Source organism: Ovis aries, chromosome 3 (genome assembly GCF_016772045.2).
Source record: "Ovis aries strain OAR_USU_Benz2616 breed Rambouillet chromosome 3, ARS-UI_Ramb_v3.0, whole genome shotgun sequence".
Classification (NCBI taxonomy): domain Eukaryota; kingdom Metazoa; phylum Chordata; class Mammalia; order Artiodactyla; family Bovidae; genus Ovis; species Ovis aries.
Genome location: NC_056056.1, coordinates 63,525,569 through 63,548,731, shown reverse-complemented (window position 1 = coordinate 63,548,731; position 23,163 = coordinate 63,525,569). Strand labels below are relative to the sequence as shown.

Sequence of the window (23,163 nt, the reverse complement as noted above, 5' to 3'; positions counted from 1 at the left end):
ATCCTTATTGTTTCTTTGTTTTAAAAAACTTTATCATGAATTCATCTACTGTTGGAAATGTTTTTTATTATTTAAATTAAGATTTTTAATTTTAGTGTTCTGGATGCAAGATGTCATTTATAAGCTATCTTCTTGTTGCCTAGGTTTTCAGGCTTCTATTATTCACACAGCTTCAGGAATAATATTTTATAGGAGGGTTTCAATAAGTCAGGAGATTGAGAACCCTGAAGAACCTGTCTCCCAATAAATTTATTTAACTTTGGGATTATGTAAATCAAACATAATTTGTGATTTATCACCAAATGTTTGCACCCCTCCCCAGTCCCCATTTGATTTAAGAAATTTGAGCATACAAGCATAGAGTATCCACCATTAATTCTGTCTGTCAGGATGCAAAATTTAATTACACTAAGAGCATCATATATGGAGAAATTAAAATGAATACTGTATATAAAACCTGCACAGCTGTACTCACAGCTCCTAATAAAGGAGTGATAGGAACAAACAGCAGTTATACGGACATTCAATATGGTGAAGCAGAAGTCACTGTATCTGAAGCTGGCATGGCACTGAAGACTATTTCTCTATGTCTTGAACAGCATTCTGGTTGCGTTGGTGAAGTAAACTTATCTAAAACACATATATCTCCCCTCACTTCACTGCCAACTATCACCTTCTGTAAGTACCCCATGATGCCACCCCAGCTCCTCCACTATACTCTCCCAAATCATCTCTTACCGGATTCCTCTCTGCCTCTCTGCTTTCCACTCAATCAGACTTTTAAAAAAGTACACCTACTTTCTCTGTATTTTAGAAAGATCAAACTATTCTTGCCTCAGACAAAAGGCATTCCTTGAAAAGGCCACCTCACAAGGCACCAGGGCATAAGAACTGAGCAACAGAAATGCTACCACAAGACAACAGAATGGCTTTTGTTTTGGTTTTTACAAAAATAAGAACAATGTCGTATCCATTCATCTACACTGGGAACAGGGAGACAGTATCACAGAGGTACGTGTGTAGATGCTGCAACATGCAGTATTTGTAAAAATGACAACACAGATTTCTAAGGAGGGGCTTTTAAGACAGACCTAACTTCCTTTTCAAAGATGTTGCTTCATTTTATAAGCCTGTTGGTGGGCCAAAAGATAACGAAAGGGTATTCCCACTCTTATTTGCTATCAGTCAAAAAGACTCTGTAAAAACAGCTAAAACATCTGTCCCATCTAGGGTCCCTAAGGCTCTTAGAATCAGAGCAAACCTTCATGGATCTCAGGAAATGAGTGGCTAATTCCACACATTGGGCTTAAGCTGGCTAAACTCCTAGTTACTGCTTTCTTTTTCTCTCTCTCTCTTTTTTTACCTGATGCTTTCATTTCTGGATTTTTAGATTTGAGGGGTGGGGTTATTTTGGGTATGAGGAAAGACTCTTACTTGGAAAGAAAACAGCTGATTTAAAAAAAAAAACAACACATCTTTTTCACATTATGTTCTACCATAGGGCAGGTTGGGAGAATAGAAAAGAACTTTCAGACAAGAACAGCAAAAAAAATCCAGAGGGAATGAAAGTTTAAGATGCTATTACCAGTAAGTTTTTCATTTATATCTGAATGGATTACTGCTAAGAGATGGAGGGAAAGTTTTTAACATCAGACTGAAAACACTTTCCATTTCTTGAAAATTATTCTAGAACTATAAAGTCTAAAAACTATTTCCATGGCTTGAGATATATCTATTTTAATATAGTAAATACTTTATGTTCCTTTAGGGTATAATACACGCATCAAAATGCCCATAGAAATAATCCTGAAAAAGACTGACTGGCCTTCTCTTAAAACCTGTTATTTTCTTGAAAGTAATTTACAGAGTGTGTCAAATGAGGACACAAGAAGCTTACATTGTGTACTTTAATTTTTTTATTTTTTTCAATAAAGGGACAAAATGGGTGTATGAACAGGTTAATGCAGACAACTGCCAAAAAAACACAGACAGTGGTTTTTCCAATAGAACTTAACAAAGACCAGAAACAAATACAATAAAAAGCCAGGTTGTAATGACCTTTGGTCATCCAAATAAAAAAAAAATAAAAACAAAGAAAAATAAAAGATCAAATTAAGTGCCTCTGTTTTGAACAGGGCACATAAGCAATAATAAATAGTGACTCCCATAGTAAAAGATAAAATTTCAAGTTACGACAAACAGCTTTCATTACAGGAATAGAAAAGGCCAATAACAAAATATTCTGCATTGCCATTTACAAAAAAGTATTGACTAAAGCGGGCTTTCTCTTTAATATGCTTTGCATATGAAATTCTTTCCAATCTAAATATAAAGCACCATTTAGTTTTTGGCAATGAAAAAAACTGCAAAACATTGGTTTTTTTTTCCTTTTTTTTTTTCTTTCTTTCTTTTACTGCATATGAAGGTAAGATGCTGGAATGTAGGGTGAGAGAAGGAAAGGGACAAAAAGCACACTACATAACAAACCAACGTTATTAGCTTGCAGTACTGCATACAGTATGGCAGCAGGAAAAAGGAACAAAAAGGATATGTACAACCCCTATGACAGCCATCCGTGTGACATTCTAGCAGGCTCCCCCAAACCGCCATTATATGGCTTTTCATCTGTACAATGTCACACTTTTTTGTTTCTCTCTCTTTTTTTTGAAGCATACAAATAATTTGCACTATATTATCCTGCCAAATTAAAAAAATATACTGTGGCAGCCTGTCTTTTTTTTTTTTTCCACTACCAAAAAAGGTACATTGATACCTTTTAAGAGAACAAGCAACAGTTAAAAATACAAGCTTCAATATAAATACTATAGTGCCTAACACTAGATGAACATTTAATTCAAATACCATTCTAGAAATACAGAAAAAAGACCATAAATGTGTTTTAGCATAGGAATCAACATGAGTGTGCATTTTCCTATATTTAAGTACTATATAATCTTAAACCTTTCCCCAATGTATGTTTCTTTTTTTTACAACCTGAAGAGCGGTGTGTATCCAAGGCATAGAATTTCCACTACCATTTTTAAATGGATAACAAGTCTTGTAACACCACCAAGACAATGGAACCCTAAAATGCAGTTCCCCCCTAAACATAATGAAGTGTTTTTTTAAAAAATTTTTTTCTTAACATTTATATTTAAAAAAGTTTTGTACAAAAAAATCCTTGCACTGTAGAAGCGAAAGCAATCATTCATCTCTATGGTAAGTGTATTCTGTTTTCCATTCACAGCGCTTGCAATGTTGAGTCCGAGTAAGTAAGCTCATTAGTCAAGTAAATGGCTGGCAAAGTTTTTTTTTTTTAGTTTTTTTTTTTAAAAAATGCTCATCAATGAGATTGTGTTCAAATTATTTTTTTCAGCATTTTGCAACTTTTCCCTTAAGCATAGACCTGTAAACTGGGAAAATTGTACAGTGCACTTAATTGTCCTATCTGAGCAGGTTTATTTTATACTCAACCTCTGTATCTCTGATTAGAGAAAAGATACAGATATTACAGGCAGAGTCAAGTGCTATTTGAACACCAACTCGGGCAGATGCTAGCTTAATAAAAAAAAGAAAAGAAAAGAAAAAATTAAAAAAATAAAATAAAAACAATGAATCCTCTTCCATGTTAACACAAATAGCACACAGTGTATGGAAAAGAAATGAAGTACAACTTTTAGGGAGCACAGACATATATCCTGCTACTCTTAAAATTCTTTTTCTTCTTTTTTAAGAATGTCACATTTAAACACAAGTCTTAAGAATTCATAGTTAATCATCATTGTATCAATATTAGCTTATACACCTGTTCTAGTTTAAAATGGCAAAGAGTACCATGTTGTGCTAATAAATCACATATTTTTCCCCCTCTGTTACCCTCTGTCAAACCTTATCGTCAGTCTCTTCTTTTTAACATGCTATTCGAGGTCCTAACATTTATTGTTCGATTGTCCATTTGACAACCAAGTAGGTCTGGATCTATTTCTTCTGACGCCAGAATTTTTCTTCAAAAGACATTATTTAAAACAAGTTATCTTCATAAAATGACTTCCTTACTAATGTATTTAATCATGTTTCTGGGCCTTTGCACGTTGCACATTCAATTTAATCATCAGTTAAAAAAAATAAAACTTTGGGCAAAAGAGCCCATTTCTTTTAAGCTCTCACCAGGAGCAAAATAGCTTTTATACTGGTATAATCAGTTTTGCTTACAAGATTAAACGAAAGGGAAAATGATGATTAACTAGGACAACGGGTCATATTTTTAGGTAGCCATTGTTGTGAGAAATACAATATAGAATTATACTCTAGGTCCTAAGGTTTATTACCTCACCCAATGCTGATTTAAGCTACAAGTTTATAACAAGTAGAAAGAACCATCAACGTGGTTGTAATAGATCCAAGGCACTCATATTTTAAAACCAAATGATAGAATAAACTTTTTTTCTGTTAGTTTGTCAATTAAAGGCCTTTTCTTCCTCTCCAATTGATAATATTTAACCCTTTAGAGACAGACATTTACCGTGTAGAGATTTTCTTTCAGTGCCATCTATTCTGTCTATAGAGGGTTAATCCAAAGACTGTTTTTCCTCCTCACGTTATAAAAGAAAACTGTACATGATATGTATTACAGAATGTATGCAGCATGGTCTTTTTCTCTCTCTCTCTCTTTTTCTCTCAGAACGGAACTGGAAACAGCAACGGTGTTTTCTCAGCAACGAATCGGGGACAATTTAAAATAGCCGTAACATACCATACATGCTGTCTAAGTTTAAAAAAGAAAAAAACAAAAAAAAACATACACAACATGTAAATTATTGCACAAGAGAAAGGCTCAAAGTTTGCGTAAAATGCAATAGTATTGCCCCATACAGATCATGCATTCAAACGGTGAGAACATAAAGGAAAAAAAGAAAAAGAAAAAAAGAAAAAGAAAAAGAAAAAAAAACAGGTGTGCTGGTGACAAGCACTCTCATTTTCTTAGCTTCCGTTACTTCTGTTTGTTTGTTTGTTTAAATCACATGGGACTAGAAAAAAATCCTACAGGTTGTGGGGCTGGAGGGCGATGGGGAAGGGGGGGCGGGGAATGGTGAAAAAAGGAGGTGGCAGGCGGGAGTGAGGGAGGGGATATTCATATACCTCTATTCAGTTTTTATATCATTATTCAACACTCGATCACTGTGCCATTTTTTCATGTGTTTCTCCAGAGTACTGTACACGCTAAAAGGCATCTTACAAATTTCACATTTGTAAACGTCCTTCCCCACCTGGCCATGCGTTTTCATGTGCCTGGTGAGCTTGCTACTCTGGGCACAGGCATAGTTGCACAGCTCGCATTTATAAGGCCTTTCGCCCGTGTGGCTTCTCCTGTGGACAGTGAGATTGCTACAGTTCTTGAAGACTTTCCCACAGTACTCACAAGTGTCGCTGCGTCTGCCCTCTTTTGAGCTGGGCCTGCCCGGGCCCGGACCACTAATATGGGGCGTGCTCCCTCCACTTCCCGTGCCGCTGCGCCCCGAGATCCCTCCGTCCAGCTCCCCGGGCGGCGTGGAGAAGCGCAAGCTCCCGTTCTCCGAGGAGTGCTCCGACGAGGAGGCGAAAGGCGATTGTCTGGAGTCTCCGAAGCTCAGGAAGGGATCTTTGAGCTGCCTGGAGGCTGCGTAGCCGGCTAGCCACTGCGAGTACACGTTCTCCGTGTTGGGCATCGCGGCGGGAGGCAGGTCGAACTCCTTCTCGAGCTTGATGCGCTTGGAGAAGGGGCTCAGCGAGCTGGGGCTGCCCAGCAGCAGCTTTTTGGACAGACCCCCCGAGGCCGACTCACCCGGGGAGCAGCCGCGGCCGTTAACAGTGCCATCGTCTATGCGGTCCGACTCGCCGGCCACCGAGTCTTCGTCGCAAGTGTCCCTGTGGCCCTCGGCCTCGGCCAGGTGGCCGCGCTTATGCTTCTCGCCCAGGACCTGGTGGAAGGCCTCGCTGAAGTGCTGCATGGAGCTGAGCACCATGCCCTGCATGACGTCCGGCAGGGGGCGGCCCTCGTCGCCCACGCCCACCACCGCGCCCCGCGAGCTGTTCTCATGGTGGCGCGCTGCCTCCAGGCTCAGCCCGAAACCGTAGTCCACCCTCTCGCTCTCCGTCAGCTCCTCCTCCTCCTCTTCCTCCTCTTCCTCCTCTTCCTCGTCGTCCTCCTCGTCCTCCTCGTCCCCGTTCTCCGGGATCAGGTTGGGGTCGTTCTCGCTCTTGAACTTGGCCACCACGGACTTGAGCGCGCTGCTGGCGCTGCCCACCAGGTCGCTGGTGCCCGGTTCCGGGGAGCTGGCGGTGGAGAGGCCGTCGTCCGACTTGACCGTCATGGGGGACGACTTGTGCATGTGCGTCTTCATGTGGCGCTTCAGCTTGCTGGCCTGCGTGCACGCGTGGTCGCACAGGTTGCACTTGTAGGGCTTCTCGCCCGTGTGGCTGCGCCGGTGCACCACCAGGTTGCTCTGAAATTTGAACGTCTTGCCGCAGAACTCACACGACTTGGACTTGACCGGGGGCTGGGAGGGAGGAGGGGCGGATTGCAGAGGAGGGAGGGGGGGCGTCGCCAGGAAGGGCGGCTTGCTACCTGGCTGGAATGGTTGCAGTAACCTTTGCATAGGGCTGGGCCGGCCGGGGGACAGCGGTGGGCTAGACGTGTTCCCTGCCAGCTCTCTAAGTCTCCTAGAGAAATCCATGGCGGGAGGCTCCATAGCCATTGGATTCAACCGCAGCACCCTGTCAAAGGCACTCGGGTGATGGGTGGCCAGGGCCATCTCTTCCGCCCCCAGGCGCTCTATGCGGTGGGGGTCCAAGTGATGTCTCGGTGGTGGACTAAACAGGGGGGGAGTGGGTGGAAAGCGCCCTTCTGCCAGGCCGGAAGCCTCTCTGGATACTGATCCTGGTATTCTTAGCAGGTTAAAGGGGTTATTGTCTGCAATATGAATCCCATGGAGAGGTGGCTGGGAAGGACATTCTGCACCTAGTCCTGAAGGGATACCAACCCGCGGGGTCAGGGGACTTCCGTGTTCGCTTTCTAAGTAGATTCTTAATCCATGAGTGTTCTGTGCGTGTTGCAAGAGAAACCATGCACTGGTGAATGGCTGTTTGCAAGTTGTACATGTGTAGCTGCTGGGCTCATCTTTACCTGCAAAATAATACAACACCAACATCAATGTTTAATCACCGAGGAGGGCATCAGCAATTGCTTATTTATGTTCTACCTCCAGCCTTCCCTTCCCCCAGCTGTCAACCCCAAGGCCTAAGCCCTCGCTGATCCTATCCCCTGTGCCTAGAATGGGCTGCTACATCTGGGGATTGGTGCCCAACAAATGTCTGTCAAAGGAGTCTTCCTGCCATGTGACTCGGTGTTAAGCATTTTAAATCCAGTCTTTAAAGCAGAAAAATCTAGACCAATCCAAGCTCAAGGATGAGGATCCCTACATTCTAGGGAAGTTCAACAACTATCTTCCGAATTTCCAATCTTTCACCAGCTGCGTTTTTTGGGGCAAACCATTTCATCTCTGTGTTTCTGTTTCCTCCTCCATGAAGCGAGGGACTTGGACAAGGTGACCTAAAGGAAACTCTCCTGCTTCCTAAAACCCCCTGGGTGGCAGGTAAACTTTCTAAATAGGCAATCATTTCATGGAGATATCAAAAAAGAGAAGGTTAACTCATTACAATTCTCTATGGCCCTAGAAATGCTTTTAATCTTTGCCTAAAACACACTAGTTGTTGATATTGTTAAACATGAGAAGGTCCTTGTGAAATAATTACGTGGAAGAGAGACTAGTAACATCTCACATCCCAGCTTGTGTGAGGGGCAGTGAGTCCTAATTCTGGTTCCATAACACCTCGTGGGGATTCCCATGTTTATCTCAAGGGATGCTGCAAAAAAATCTCAAAAGAGAAATTTAATTCAGACTTAACCAATGGGCCGTATCAAATCTTCAGGAGTTGTCCCCCCAAGTCAAACAAATGCAAGTCTAGAGAAGTTAGGAGGAGTGTCTGGTGCCAACTTAAGCAGACACGGCATCCGAATTGAAGAACAGTTAAAGCAGCCAGCACCATGACGGGCAGCAGGCTGAGAAATGCTACACTGGCCTCCTCCTCATTATTTTGAGAGGCTAACAACGTGAACCAAATTATACAACATCCTGCGCCCTCGGCTGAGCCTCAGCTCCAGTTGAGAAAGAAACAGAAAGATACAGTTCAGCTAGTCAACTCTCTGGCCAGTCGCCAAGCCGTCTGGAGAGGGGCCCTGCTTAAGTCACATTATTTCCCTCTCGCTGAAAAGAACCCGAGAGTGGGAAATGCCGCCGTGGCAAAGAAGGGGCCAGCTTGACTTCCCAATCATTCTTTTTTGGAGCTAGCTAAATTAAAAAAAAACATATAAATCAAGGGAGTCACTAACAGTTTACCAGTCATCTCAGCGTTTGAAAGGGCACAAAAGGGCACAGATGCCGGTGGCTAGCGGCCTAGGATGAGAAACATCAGTAACTCCCCAGGAATTTCAAAAAAAGACGCTTAAAACACAAGCGGGAAATATTCTTAGGTCTCCCCTTTTAAGGGCTGGGAAGATCCCCTGGAGGAGGGCACGGTGACCCACTCCAGTATTCGTGCCTGGAGAATCCCATGAACAGAGGAGCTTGGCGGCTACAGTCCATAGGGTCACAAAGAGTCGGACACCACTGAAGAGACTTAGCACACATGCCCTTTTTAAGAGGCATTCGTTAAGGCCACAGATAGTATTTGTCAGTTAACTTTTGAAAAAGGGAAAAATTCACCATGGAGTTAAAAGAGTGGGAATGAGGAATTAATCAGTTATGATTCCTCCATTTAGCCAATCAGAAAGAGAAGCTGGCAGCATCTTCTCAGGAGCCCCAAACACTCATATTCCAAAACAAGCCAGACTCACTCAAGCACTTGTCTGAATAGTGGACTCCCGGCCCTGACCTTGTAATTTACTTTACAATGCATTTATATTCTCACTCAATATATCCCACTCCTGCGTAAATCTCTTTAACAAGATTAGATGATAAGATACCAAAATTAGGTTTCAAACATTTGCCTAATGTGGAAGGGGGAAAAAAAAAAGGCAGAAAGATTTTGAAAGAAAATGCTGACATTAGTATCACATTATCTGTCTATTTTTGTTTGCCTCCTCGCTTCAAAGAGAAATAAAAAGCATCATTGAGACTATTTTCATAAATTTTTTGTTGTTGTTGAACAATGACTTGGGTCCTAAATAGGCAGGAAAAAAACTATCTGGTTCCAACTCCCGTGACCCTCTGTGGCTTTCTCCTTTGACTCTCTAGGACTCTGTGTTATTATCATACATTTAGCCTGACAATCTGAATTGGGTAAGTAAAAAGGAGATTTGTCAGCTGAAGCAAGTCCTTAACACTTTCATCACTACCAATGCCTTTAAATAGTATTTTACCTTATAATATTCTATTGAAACCCAGGACTGGACCTATAATTAGCAGTGCTGGTTTTGCAGGCACCATGAATAAATTCCAAAATCTATAGCACTCCATTAAGGATCTCATCTGGGTCCTTTTGAAAAGGCTTAAATGGGGAAAGTCCATTTTATTTTGCTGCCCTGAGCTTTCTCAAATTTTGTTTTCAGAGCCAGTTATGTGATCATGCTACAGTATGTTAACACTGGGCTTTTACCCTCCCCTCTCTCTCATACATCAGGTCAGAGAAAATAGCATTTTCTCTTATAATGAGCACACAACATACAGTTTTCACTACCTCATTTTAGTATTCCCATCAACTAGATATTCTAGATCATGAGGGCAGCTAGTGTAATCGTAATGTCAATGAGAAGGGCTGTTACGATTGAGACTAAAGATTACATGGAAAGAGCTGCTTTGAAACTAGTAATTATTACCAGTCCACTAATAGCGAATGATGCATCACAGTCTCACCATATAATCTGTATTTCACTCGGCTCATGCCAGTGCACCATATTATATTACAGTGCTCACAGACTCTAAATTCCTAAACTGCAGTCATCAATAAATGTGTTACTTGCCATAATTTGTGAAATTACTTTGTTCATAACATCTTTGATGGTTTAGAAAGACCAGAATTGATTTCCTGCGTGGCAAAATTAGGGCTACATTGATTTATTGATGTGTAAAATATAATAATATTCTTCATTTACTCTGATGAAAATCAACTTCTCAATTTGAGAGCCTCATTGGGCATTCAGGGGGATTGTTTTGATTAGAGCAATAAACGGAGATCTGGCCTCGAGCAGAGAACTCTGAGGCATCAAAACGGTTAAAATCAGCTATTAGCTCACCTACAGCTTTTACTTTATTTCATTTTATTGTATAGGAAGGAATGACCCCATTTCCAGTTTGTCACCAATGCTCAGGAGTTATAATTTAGAAGAGCAAATTCTGATGAGGGACTCTGGCTCTACTACTTACTGGCTGGTGGCTCTAGGACAATCATTTAATTTCTTCAGGTCTTAGGTTTCCTATCTGTAGTGTTAGTCGCTCAGTCGTGTCTGACTCTATGACTAAGGACTGTAGCCCGCCAGGCTCCTCTGTCAATGGGATTTCCCAGGCAAGAATACTGGAGTGGGTTGGCATTCCCTTCTCCAGGGGATCTTCCCAACCCAGGGATGGAACCTGGGTCTCCTGCATTACAGGCAGATTCCTTTACCCTCTGATCACCAGGGAAGCCCCTATCTGTAAAATGAGTGTAAAAACAGTACCTTAAAGAATTGTGAGGCTCGAATGACAAATGTATATAAAAGCTCTCTGTAAACTATCATGTCCAACATGAATGTGAGTCTTCTTTATTCCTAGGCTTGACTAGTTACCTAACATGATGACTAACCGCACATTACACATCCACAAGGGCTTTTGAAGAAAAGACTGGAATCCAGGATCTGGGCCTTCTCAGGCCAAGGGGAGACCCTGGTTAGAGGAAAGCAAGAGTGGGTGATTTTAAGGCCCTGGACCATGGTCCACACAGCCAGGAGGCCACAGCCTAAGTGCTAAATGCTCTGAGAGCCTAGGGCAGAAGGTTAAGGAAGCCAGTGGGGTGCGGATCAGTTCTGCCCAAGGACTTTGTAGATCCCTACGACCCACTCCCACATACCTCATTCTGGTCACTCCTAAACTGGCCCTGCCAGTATGGGCCCCATCAAACTAGAAGATTCCTAGTTTCCCATCCCCTCAGATCAAACTCCCTGCCCTCAGGAGGATGAACCCGGAGAGAAGGTGCCTGTTTCCCAGGCAGCAGCCTTTGGGCCCCCACTCCACCCTCCCCTCTATGCCCCACTCTCTTCTCCTCCCTTCCCTCCAAAGGCTCTGTTCCCACAGCCAAGGACAGGCCCCAGGGAGGCACCCCCAGCAAAACGAGGAGAGCTCTCCCCACCCAGTCAGCACGTAGGCACTTGATGCCTCGAGTCCAACCCCCTGAGCTCTCTGCAATCAGTGACCTAACCCAGGCTTCAGCCCAGCTAGGTTGGGGCAGGTGGAGGGGGCGGGGGCGGCGGGGAAGAGGTGCTTTTAACCCCTGCACCACCCAGCCCTCAGGACCTCAGGGCTTGTGAAATTTCATACAATAACTCTTTGTTAGCTAGAATTACCTAGGAGTTAATAAAAATAAACAACCAGCTTCCAGCTTGATCTCGGGCTGTAGGCCCTGCCCTGCAGACACCATTCATAAGAAGACTGGGTCTAGTTGACCGCCCATCTGAAAACCAGCCACCTTGAAGGCCCAACTCCTGGCTCTTGATTTTTTTCATTTACTTTCAAAATAAAAATGGTTTCCTTAAATAAAAATTAGACGTCACATTTCTTTTCTTCTTGAGCCTACTTTTTTGTGTTTGGGATCGAATCAAGCACCAGGCCCTCACCCCCTCCCCATCAGACTTTTTAGCCATGCGTGACTCATACTATGTATTCCAACAGACAGAATCAAACTGTATTACCTTTTAAAACAACATCTTTCAGAAACATTTTTATAAACATACAAATCTAAATTTCATAAGAAGGTCCCCACCATAAAAGTTGGCTTGAACCAATAACTGGACAGTGATAGTGATGGTGGGGGTGGGGAGTGGTATCTTTGAATTTTAGCAACAATGCTGTGCATTTTTCTCTGAATCTAGGAGAAAAACAAGTAGAAATTATATATGTAGTGTACCATGCATATATAAAAATATACCATGTTTAAAACACATGCATATATAATATGCATGAGGATACCTCTACAGTAACACTGAACTGAGTCCTTTCTGGTTCTGGTCTCTGCTAAAGACACATGTCATGGAGTAAATTCAAAGTCCTCTAAATGAGACCATGAGGGTGAATGCCCAGCGATAAAATGGGCCCTGAACAGACCTATGCAGTCACCAGTCATGGAGCCACACAAGACCCTGGGGAGGAGACCAACAGGGAGGAGCTGCTGTCAGCCTCATGCCCTCAGTAAGGAGAAAAAGAAAGGGGGTAAGGAAAAAAGTCCCTGGGGCTGAATGACCTGGGGGAGCCAGGTGCCCAGTGAGTAATGGGATACACATATGCAGATGCCAAGGTATTTTGGAAGTAACTCCTTTCAGTACTTAAAACATAAGGGTAATTTCCAACAACTCTCATCTCTACACACATGGACATTTGTAGAAGAAAATAATGCTCAACTTACAAATACCCTGCGGGGCATATTCTGCACTCATCCCAGGCGTGGGGATTAGAGCTCCGTGTGCAGAACGAGGGGAGGAGAGGCCCCTCCAGTGCAGAAGTTTATCTGTGAAAGAAACCCAAAATCAAGCATGAAAGCTATAAACAATGTGCATTGTAGACCACAGGATATCACATTTCAGTTCCATTAAAATAGATTAACATCATTACAACAGCCTTGCAGATAGTGAACAGGCCCAAGGCCTGTATCAAATGAACAGTGGTGACTTCTTTCCCATAGTTCTGTTTTTAATTTTGGTTTATTTTTGACAAAAGAGAAGGGAGTTGATGTTTTAGGTATGAGGTAGGAGGGGGAGTGTTCTTTGGTTCGTTAGTCTGACTATTGTCTTATAATAAGAGATGTGTGAACAGCAAAAGGAAATTGCTAGTATGATTGGCAGGCTGGTAACGTGGCAAGGTTATCTGCAAGGCTGGTTTACACGCATACATTTACTTTACTTATAGACAAGCTCAAGCAAAAAAACAATATGCTAACAGAAAATGAGTGGATTTGTGACTCTTTACTTCTGGAATAGAGTTCCACTCTGCCTTCCCTGTCCTATACTTCCCCTGCTGTATTTAGCACCTTCAATGATAGGGAAACTGTGGGGATCTCAGGACTTGGAATTCTATCCATGGAGTACCCCATATAGACATGTCTTCTTATAGCACAAAGCAATGTAAAGACTAGACTTCTGAGGTTAAGGTAATTTGGCCAAATCCTCACCTTTAGGATAAGGAATCCTGCCACTCAGTGACTAGGAGACAACCAGCATTCCAAAAACAGCAGCACCCAGAAAGAGTGGCCCACCTTCTCTATTCCACTGCACTGGGCTGCATCCTGGTGAGGAAAAATGACTGCTCACACTAATAAACATAAACCTAGCCATAAATCAAGCATTTCTAGCACTGAGATTTTTGTGAGAAAGGAAATATTGGGTTTGTGTAACCTGGGGATTGTATGGTTTATATGGTGAGTTCCTAGCTTTTGCAAGTCCACCTTGAGCTAACTAAGCATGGATAAGTCAATCTTGAGACAGAGGGAGGAGAGGGATGGAGCAGGGACGCTCTGTGTGCTCTAGCTGCTTGGAGTTTGAGATGACTGGGGGAGGCAGCAGAGAAGAAAAACAGACTTTGATGGTAAGTAAACAGAGTATGTTTTCCATTAGCTTAATATTAAGAGCACTTAGAAGTGTTGTTGTTATACTCTAGGATAGCAGGTCTCAAGTGTAAAATACGTCCTGTTCTCCTTCTATGGATCACACTGCCAAGAACAGCCAGGGCAACCAGCACAGGGTTCCCTTTCATGAGGAGCCTGGAGGGTAACAATGGCATGGCGCTCGCGGAAGCTCTTAAATCTGTTGTTACCGGGCCTGCCCAGGGAGGCTGCCTAGGACCATCTACAGAGGCAAGTCCTCCTCCCTGACACCCCGCTCCAAAAAAACAAATATCACTCAACGAACCAGCAAAAGCTGAAGACTGGACTTAGAAAACAAGTATGTCTTCATCCAGCTGCTCACATTCCATGAATTGAGAGGTGAGGGTGAAATTAACTACAGATTTAGTCATAGCTTTTTTCAATGAGAAATCTGAGAATGCATTTTTGCACTTGTTCTGGGCTCAGCTATTGAATAAATTTGTTTGTCACCAAGACTGAAATCCATTTCTTAGGAGACCCACACAACAGGGTACTATGATCCCAACATGACAACAACAAGGTACTTGGATGTTCAGATGGGGGTAGAGTCTCGTTTCATATTCCCCGCCCCTGACTCTGAGAAGCAACCCTTTGGTGCCTTGACTAGATCTCCAGTGAGAAACCAGAGAACCATTAACCTTGTCCAGGCCTAACCAACTGCATGCATCTCTTGTTGGCAAACTCCTCAACTAACCCACTGGCCTAGAGCAAACCAAGCTTCTGGGGGTAGCAGCCTGGCCCTGTTCCCCACAGCACTAGGCCACAGGGCAAAGTGAGGCCTCACCAAGGAAAGTCTCTGAGTACCTGGTACCAAGATTTGGTTTTGGTTTCTGAATTGTAAAAAACCTTAGAGATCATCATGTCTAATGCCTTCATTTTGCAGATGGGGAAACTGAGGCCTTGAGAAATGAAGTGACTGGCCCATAGCTAGATTGATGGTTAACCATAAAGTGAAGATCAGAATTAGTCTCCTGACTGTCCATTCAGTGCTCTTTTCTGGGATATCCATCCTTCCCTCCTGTGGTTCCCACCATGTTCTGCACTACCCAAGAAGTACCAGTGAGGAGGGATCTCTTTCTCTTGAACCATTGGGAGGAATAACCGCTCTTGGAGGAGAGTCCAGCCCAGAGGTGTTGAGTGGGCCTTTCAAACAGTCTGAATGAACTGACTTGGTTTCAAAATTAGAAAACAACACCTGATCTGCTTCCTGTGCCTCTTGGCTCACCTCCACGGTTGTCATCCTCTACCTCTGCTTCCCCTCTGAGAATCAGTCAGTAGAAGAGAAACTAAACCGTTCCTATGAGCCAAACACGCTCCTGACACTGTCTTCGTGAGAGAGACTCATACTTGCATTTCTCTTCCCCCACGAACCAAAGGCAACGGGCATCCCCAACTGATTCTGCAGCCTCTCCCACCAAACACATCTCTAAACACATTCTCCTTGGTAAGCAGAATCAACAGCCCCACAGGAACTGGAAATGCTAAATTGTTAATAGCCTCCCTAGGGCTTAACTTTTTGCTATGATGCTTTCAATTATTTCATCACGGTTTAGGCAGAGTCGAGTCTCACAATTTATGCTTCTAAGCATCACCTTCAACCAGCAGCTCTGCCCATCCCCCAGGCTGCCCCTGACTGAGGGCCTCTTCTCCTCCCACCCACATTTTCATTCTCCCCGGGGGCGGGGGGGCTGGCGGGGGCTTGGCCGGCCGGCAGGGAAGTGGGCAGTTTACCTGTGCTCCCTTTATTTCTTCGGTGGTCCTCTCAGGGCAGTGGTTCTCAAAGTGCAAACCCAAGCCCAGCATCAGCATCACCTGGGAGCTTGTTTGTAAATGCGAAGTCCCAGGCCCTTCCTTAGACTTACTAATAAAAAACTGTGTCGACGGGGAAGGGCGGAGTGGAATACAAAAACCTGTGTTTAGCAAGCACTCCCAGGGATTCGTATGCACAATCCAGTTTCATAAGCACTGTCTTAGGGTAAGGGGAGGCATGGAAGCTGGAAGCTTTGATGTTCTCCTGGCAGAGATCCACTGGCTCTGAGGTTGTCTGGAACTCACCTGCTTCAGGACCAAAGCAAGCTTGGGAAATTCCTAAGGATCCTTCCATGTGGAGTCCAAGGTTCCACCCTCCCTCATTGACCAGGAACAGGCCCAGACTCAAACAGGGAACGCTCTTTGCATAACTTCCAAACCAGCTTTTGTCAGGCAGATGATGTGCTCACTACTTCCACAAAAGGGGAAGTGCTTGTGAATGCAGCTGTGGCACGCTGCACGGTGTAATGTAGCCAGCACTGGACTCCTGTTTCCCTTTCTGGACTTGCAAATATGTGGCCCTCTTCTGAATCAATCTTTTCATATGCCTTGTACTCCTCTGATGAAAGGCACTTTAACCTGTGCTGTTGCATAAAAGTCTCTCCAGATCCAGCATTTCCATTTAGGGCCTCAGAAATGCCTTATGCATTTGTTGCTTGTTGTTGTTTAGTTACTAAGTCATATCTGACTCTTTGGGACTCCATAGAATGTAGTCCTCTGGGCTCCTCTCTCCGTGGGATTTCCCAGGCAAGAATACTGGAGTGGGTTGCCGTTTCCTTCCCCAGGGACCTTATGCATTATTAGGTTGCAATGGTTCCTTATGGCTGAATAACAAATAATGAATCTTATTTTTTTCAGGTCTCATTAAAAATCTGCACTGAATTGGGAATGGTTTTGGCTGAATGTTATGTACGGGTCACTTTACATTTCTATGTGCGTCAGGACCAACTTTTGACAGAGAGCGCTATAAGCCGGGTGGGACGTCCCTGGAATTGAAGATCATTAAATCAAGTTCTAGGTTTCCTCAAGAACATCTCAAAGATTCCTTTACTACTGACCTGCTATTTGTTTCCAAAACGAATCCCTGGGTATGTCATATAGCCACATCACTGTCTACCGATCAACAAGTAATCCTGCTGATGTACAAATGGGCAGAAACAGCCGAGCAAAAGGCAACATTCCCAAAGCACTGCATGACTGCTCCAGGTGCCGACCTTTGTCAAGATTTGAGAACCCAGGCCTCTCTAGAGAAGTACAGACATGTATGGATGTTTGCTGTTCGCTAAAGTGTATATGTGCATCGATGTATTTCTTTTCTTAAACACACATTTCTAGGTAATTTCCGTGTTTTCCTAACAAGACGAAGCACAGGAGTAGAGCTATCCCCAAGAGGAAGGGTCACCTCCCACTCACCTTGGGTCTTCATGAAAAGAATGGATGACAGTCCACTATAATGGGGAAGAACCTCTCTATTGGTGATAGGCCAAAATAAAGGACCCTAACTGTCCCTTCCAGCTCCAGCATTCTCAAGTCTCTTCTCTGCTGCTGCTAAGTCGCTTCAGTTGTGTCCGACTCTGTGCGATCCCATAGACGGCAGCCCACCAGGCTCTGCCGTCCTTGGGATTCTCTAGGCAAGAACACTGGAGTGGGTTGCCATTTCCTTCTCCAATGCATGAAAGTGAAAAGTGAAAGTGAAGTTGCTCAGTCATGTCCGACTCCCCCTGCCAATAGCCAAATTACAGATTACACTTAAAATGCATCCTGAAAGTTTGTAAAGTTCCATGAATGAATTCATTCTAGTTGTAGTAATATTACTGCATCTAAATCACAAAAATAACAACAGTGCAGCTAGTCTAGGATAGAGGCTTCTTTATCTAACTGGAAGCAAATCCATCGAATGTCCTTCTATCTCCTGACCCTCTGTTTAGGACAGATGCCAGCCCTCACCTCTCAGATCCTGTGACCTGTTGCTGCTGCTGCTGCTGCTAAGTCGCTTCAGTCGTGTCCGACTCTGTGCGACCCCATAGATGGCAGCCCACCAGGCTCCCCCGTCCCTGGGATTCTCCAGGCAAGAACACTGGAGTGGGTTGCCATTTTCTTCTCCAATGCATGAAAGTGAAAAGTGAAAGTGAAGTCACTGAGTCGTGTCCAACTCTCAGCGACCCCATGGACTGCAGCCTACCAGGCTCCTCCATGGGATTTTCCAGACAAGAGTACTGGAGTGGGGTGCCATTGCCTTCTCCATGTGACCTGCTAGAGTATGTATATTATAGTTTGAATAATACAATATTATAATACCTGTGTCTTGAGCTGTGTCAGTCTGACTGAAAATGTGCCAGCTTTATCACTGCTCACAGACTTCTTAATTAACCTTCTGATATTGTCAAAATTGCATTCCCTTTTGTTCTAGAAACGAGCATTTATGTGAGCACGTCTCCCATCACTATGCTCTTTCACTAGCTAAGATTTTACCAACTTGTGATGCTCTGTACAATCGAAAGCAAACAAGAATTCTACAAACATCACTTGATAGAATTTCTTGGCTGAAACTTGTTCATGGTCCTTGTATTCCTAGATACTTCACCAGTGACTTTAATCTCATCACTCACTCACTTAAAAACTCTTCCCCCCACCTTTTTAAACCAATTCTATCATCTCAGAGCCTTGCTATCTAAACAACGTGTTACTAATTTCACCTGTTAAGAGTTCTCACCCTAGGCATCCACTCTATCAGTGGGGAGAAAAGATGACATCTTTCATGCCCCCTTTATCTATAAAAATGAAAAAATGCAAGCCACCAATCTGTCAGGCCTAAACAGAATTTTCTGCAATCTGTGTCTTTAACATAACCAAAGCATATAATTCAAAAAAAAAAAAAAAAGAGCTTGCTTTTCAGAAGAATAAGTAAGCCAAAGACATTGTGTTGTTCCATCTTTGTGTTGAAATGCAGATTTCCCACTAAAAGGCAAATCCTTCATTTCAAAAGGTTGAATAGGATGGTACTTAAAAAAAGAATTCCAGCTGGTTAAATTTAGGGTGTTGAAAAAAGTTCATTCCAATAATATTCTTTGGCTCTAGGCCCAAAGTATTTTCACTTGATCGTGAATTAGATAAATTTTTATTACATTTTAAGCTCTTCCCTTAGAATGGTGGAACTTCTCGAGGAGACTGGAAGGGCAGCTGCATAAAAAGACCAATCATCTTATACGACAGTTTTTTTTTCCCCCCTTTGTTTAACTGTGTACCTCACTATGCAAAATGTGTGTACCCAGTATAAACTCCATTCATTCATTCTTTGACACATTCATTCAACAACTATTTACTGAGTGCATATAATGCCCAAAGCTATGGGCTACCTCTGTGGGCAAAACAAAGAAAACTCAAACACAGACTTCCCTACAGGAAATTCCATCTAGTAGAGAAGATAGACCTGGAAAGGAATCGCTATGCTCCAAAGTAGAAAGTGTGTCACAAGACAGGTACAGATAAACTGCAATGGAAATTCAAAGGAATTTTGGAAGATAGGACAGTGGCTCTGGGGAAGAGGTAATTTAGGGACTAGACCTGAAGAGTCAAGAGGAAAGACTTTCTAGGTAAAAGAAAAGGAAGTGTGGATGTCCAGAGAGAAGCAAAGCTCTAGATATACACAGAGCAAACGGGCTCAACAGGTAATATATTTAAATCAAAACATCATGGACAAATCCACTCAGTTGACAAGAGAGGATATGGTCACCTAAATAAATAAACCCTCAGGACTTTTGTGAAGGATTCAGCTTTCACAGCTTCTTATTTTCAAACATCACATTTTCTTACAATAATGGTTGCAGCCATGTGGATGCTGGTGAAACTATGAAAGTTCATCCATCTTGTTTTATTCCTGCCCTGTCCCCCCCACCTTGATTGTCTTTCCCCCTGATGAATGGTGGGTGGTCTGCCAAGGCAGAATTCACTGTGTTTTATTCCTCTGAGTCAGCCAAACAAGTGCTGATAGCCATGTTCTTCCTCGCAATACCACCTCCCCGGCTTAAATAATCTATTTCAGATGTATCATTGCTAGTTTCAGATGGGCTTGTACTTGCTGACACATTTTCAACAAACGACTGTGCAAGAAATGCGACGATTTTCCTATACTGCTGTGTCTCTTCAATCATCAGCTTGACCTTCCCTCCAAATTTCCCTGGTTTCTTCTCTTCAAAGCCCTGGGGAGGGCTGGGGTAACCCTACTCCGGCTGAGTCCTTATATGGAGGAATCTGTTTGTGTGTGGTGGGGTGTGAGGGAGAGTGTGTGTGTGTGTGTGTGTGTGTGTGTGTGTGTGTGTGTGTGTGTGTGCGTGCGCACGTGCACGCACGCTTGCATGCATGTGTGTGTGTGCACTTGCCTCTACCCAAGATTATTTTTCAGGTTATTTGGGGGAATTGGGAAACAACTTTTAAAGAGGCCTTGTCCAGCGGGTTCCTTCCTTCATGGGTCCCCTTAATCTCCATCCAGATTCCTTTCTTCCTGTAGGATGTTAGGGGCTCATTCCTCTATAGAGACTGCTAAAACAAAATCAGGAATTTAAGTTCTTCAGTCCCAACTCTGCCATTCACCAGCTATGTGAGTAAAGCACCTCCCCTTACTGGCCCTAAGTTTTCTCATCTTTAGAAAAAGAGGACTGGAGTAGATGAATGAGTTTTTTCTCCCAAGCGAGTCTTGAGTCTCCTTGGGACCAGATCAAGGGCACAAATAAGACACCTACTACAGCCCATCCTAGAAGGTGGCCAGGATGGAACTATGCCCTGTTATGACCTGGCAGGATGAGGCCAGTGTGAGCTGGTCCCCAGGCTAATTCTTACGACTCAGAATGTAGGCCTGGTGGTGGTTTCCAGTCTCCTGGGGTCACAGTCTCTCAAAGCTTACCTGTCTTGAGTTTCAAGCCGGAAACCTAGATGGGTCCTGAGCCAAAGAGACTGAAGGTCAGGGAGAACCAGGAAGAAATTTCCCACAAACTCAGGCTAAATGTCAAGGGGAAAGGTCTTCACTGCCCGTGCCAGAAGGCCAGTGGCAAAGATCGGCCTCATGCCAGAGCCTGGCACCCATTGTACATGAGGGCACACAAAGGACTCTGAGAGAAGCCAGAGTCCTCTCCCAGCCACCCCAACCAGAGAAGCCAGGCCCCAGCGCCCTGTAGTCCCTGCCTCGGCCAACTTGCAGGGTTCCTGGAAAGCCAAGTGTAAACTGAATTTCTGTAAACTGAATCACATTTGCTAACGGACATAATTTCAGGGATGTTTCATCACCCTTCCAGGCTCATCGAAAATTGGCAGGGCTTCTAACACTTTTACCTTTTAAGTGCTTCTTCCTCCACCCCCTCCCCAACCTCTCTGTCAAGTAGTTAATGATCTGTAAACAAACACTTTAAATTCAGTGGGGGAGCTCACTATTTAAAGGAACCCTGTGGCGAAACCTTTTGAAAAGTTAACAATCTTTCTGTAATGTGAAAAATCACCCTCTAATTTATCGGTTTCCATTGATGAGATTTGGTGTGTATTGGACTTTCCTAAAGTGGGACTCAACAGCAGTACCTTTTTGGTTAGAAGAAGGGGTGATTAATGAAGAAACTGAAGTCCCAGACGCGTTTCTTTCGCCCTAATCGTCCAGCCTCACGCACATGTATTCACAGACCCCACTCACCCCACAGAGAAAAGAAGAAAAGGCCGGAAAATCATAGCCCCAGCACCTGGAAAGCTACACCTGCATCTCTCCAGGATTTGATGCCTGGAGGAACAAGCATTTTCACATGAGGTGCTGTGCTAAGTCACTTCAGTCGTGTCCGACTCTTTGTGACCCTATGGACTGTAGCCCGCCAGGCTCCTCTGTCCATGGGATTCTCCGGGCAAAAATACTGGAGTGGGTTGCCATGCCCTTCTCTAGGGGATCTTCCCAACCCAGGGGTTGAACCAGAATCTCTAAGGTCTCCTGCATCGGCAGGCGGGTTCTTTACCACTAGCGCCACCTGGGAAGCCCTTGAGGGAAGGAAGGCATTTGGGCTGTAAACGTGGATCCAGTGAGACTGACCATTTGCTCAGCAAACGTTTAATTCTGATAACACCAGCCAGGGTAGAGAAGGACTTCTCTATCAAAGCAAGCAGAACACGCAACTCCCAAATTCCTCTGAAGGGGCCACCCCGAGCCTTTTTTATCTATGTCAACTCACAACAAACAGAATTTATGCCTCCACATAACCATTTTCATCAGTTTCAAGAAAATGCCAGAATAAGCTGAAGAAAACCAAGCTTGGCACTTATAGGAATGCCCCTGATATTTTCAGGTGTTCTTGGGCCGTGTGGAGGAGGATGTGGGTGGGATGTAGGCAGCGATGCTGCTGGAGGAAAGAAGCATGGTAGGTGGATATGAGCAGGCCCAGAGAGCTGGGAGATTTTCTGGTTTCATCTTCCAGGTCTGATGTGTGCAACCTTCAAAGAAAAAGGGCACAGAAGCACAGGTGGCCCCAGGAAGGCCTGATCAAGCCTCCAAGCCTCGTCCTTCTTAATACAGTATGTCATGGGACTTCCGTGGTAGTCCAGGGGTTCAGATTCCATGCGTCCACAGAGGAGGTGTGGGTTTGATCCCTTGTTGGAGAAGTTCTGCATGTCGCAAGGTGTGGCTAAAATAAAGAAGGAAGTATGTTTCGGCCTCTGTGCAGGGCTTTATTTTTTCCCCAAAGCCTTCTTCCTCACATTCTGACCCCACAGGACGCCTGTGGGGTGAGGGAAAGTGTTATCTTCACCTCCCCGGGTGGTGGAAGATCTCTCAGGCATCCTGCTTCAGGTAGTGAGGGCAGGGCTGGAACTGAGTCCTGCCCTCCGACCTGGGGACCAAGCTGTGCCCCCTGTTCACCACTCACCTCAGAGCCCTCCAGGCTGGCTGAGTGTCTGGGTGCTCGTCTTAAAGCCACTTACAGGCAGTGTGTTGCCTTCCTGGGACAGTGAAATGGGGTGTGAGCATCCAGGGAAGTGGGGGAAAGACACGCTGTAAGGGCCTAATGCTCTGTGACACCCTGGCCAAGAGATCTGTAGCACCAGAATTAGCCATTCTCCAGAATTAAAACTTATTATGTCCGATGGTTAATACAGAACTGCTCGGAAATTATGAGAACTAATTTAAGGCTTCAAAGCTCTACAAGCTTAAAATGGTCTAGCAGGTCAGGCTCTGCCATTTCTTCAGGAACAAAACTAGGCTGCCCTCTCGCCTGAGGTGAGATTGACTCAAGGAGGGTTCTGGGGCTTCGAGGCCAGGCCTCGTCCCACGGCAGCAAGTCCTTGTTTCAGAAACAGGCCTCTGCCCGCCCACAGGCTCCTCCGACTTCTGCTCCCCTGGGCTCAGTCGCTCAGCACCTTCCTCCTCCAAGCCCTGGCCTCAGTCCTAACCTCTCTGACAGCCCCACAGAACAA

The 23,163-nt window shown here is 44.2% G+C and overlaps 1 protein-coding gene across 20 annotated transcripts in view; it reads right to left on the bottom strand.

Annotated features, from left to right (window-relative positions):
* Nucleotides 1–23,163, bottom strand: part of BCL11A (BCL11 transcription factor A) — a 99,915-nt gene that overhangs the window by 3,106 nt on the left and 73,646 nt on the right. For 3 of the 20 annotated variants that reach the window (XM_012170922.4, XM_042246128.1, XM_042246123.1), the window contains exons 3-4: nucleotides 12,688–12,789; nucleotides 5,420–7,162 (exon numbers count right to left, since the gene is read on the bottom strand). In XM_012170922.4, coding sequence (XP_012026312.2) covers nucleotides 5,420–7,162; nucleotides 12,688–12,789 — 1,845 coding nt within the window. Of the gene's footprint in view, nucleotides 1–1,898; nucleotides 7,163–12,687; nucleotides 12,790–13,449; nucleotides 13,564–23,163 lie in introns of those variants that run through there. The other 17 variants (XM_027966804.2, XM_060412152.1, XM_060412150.1 and 14 more) reach the window with 9 other exon arrangements.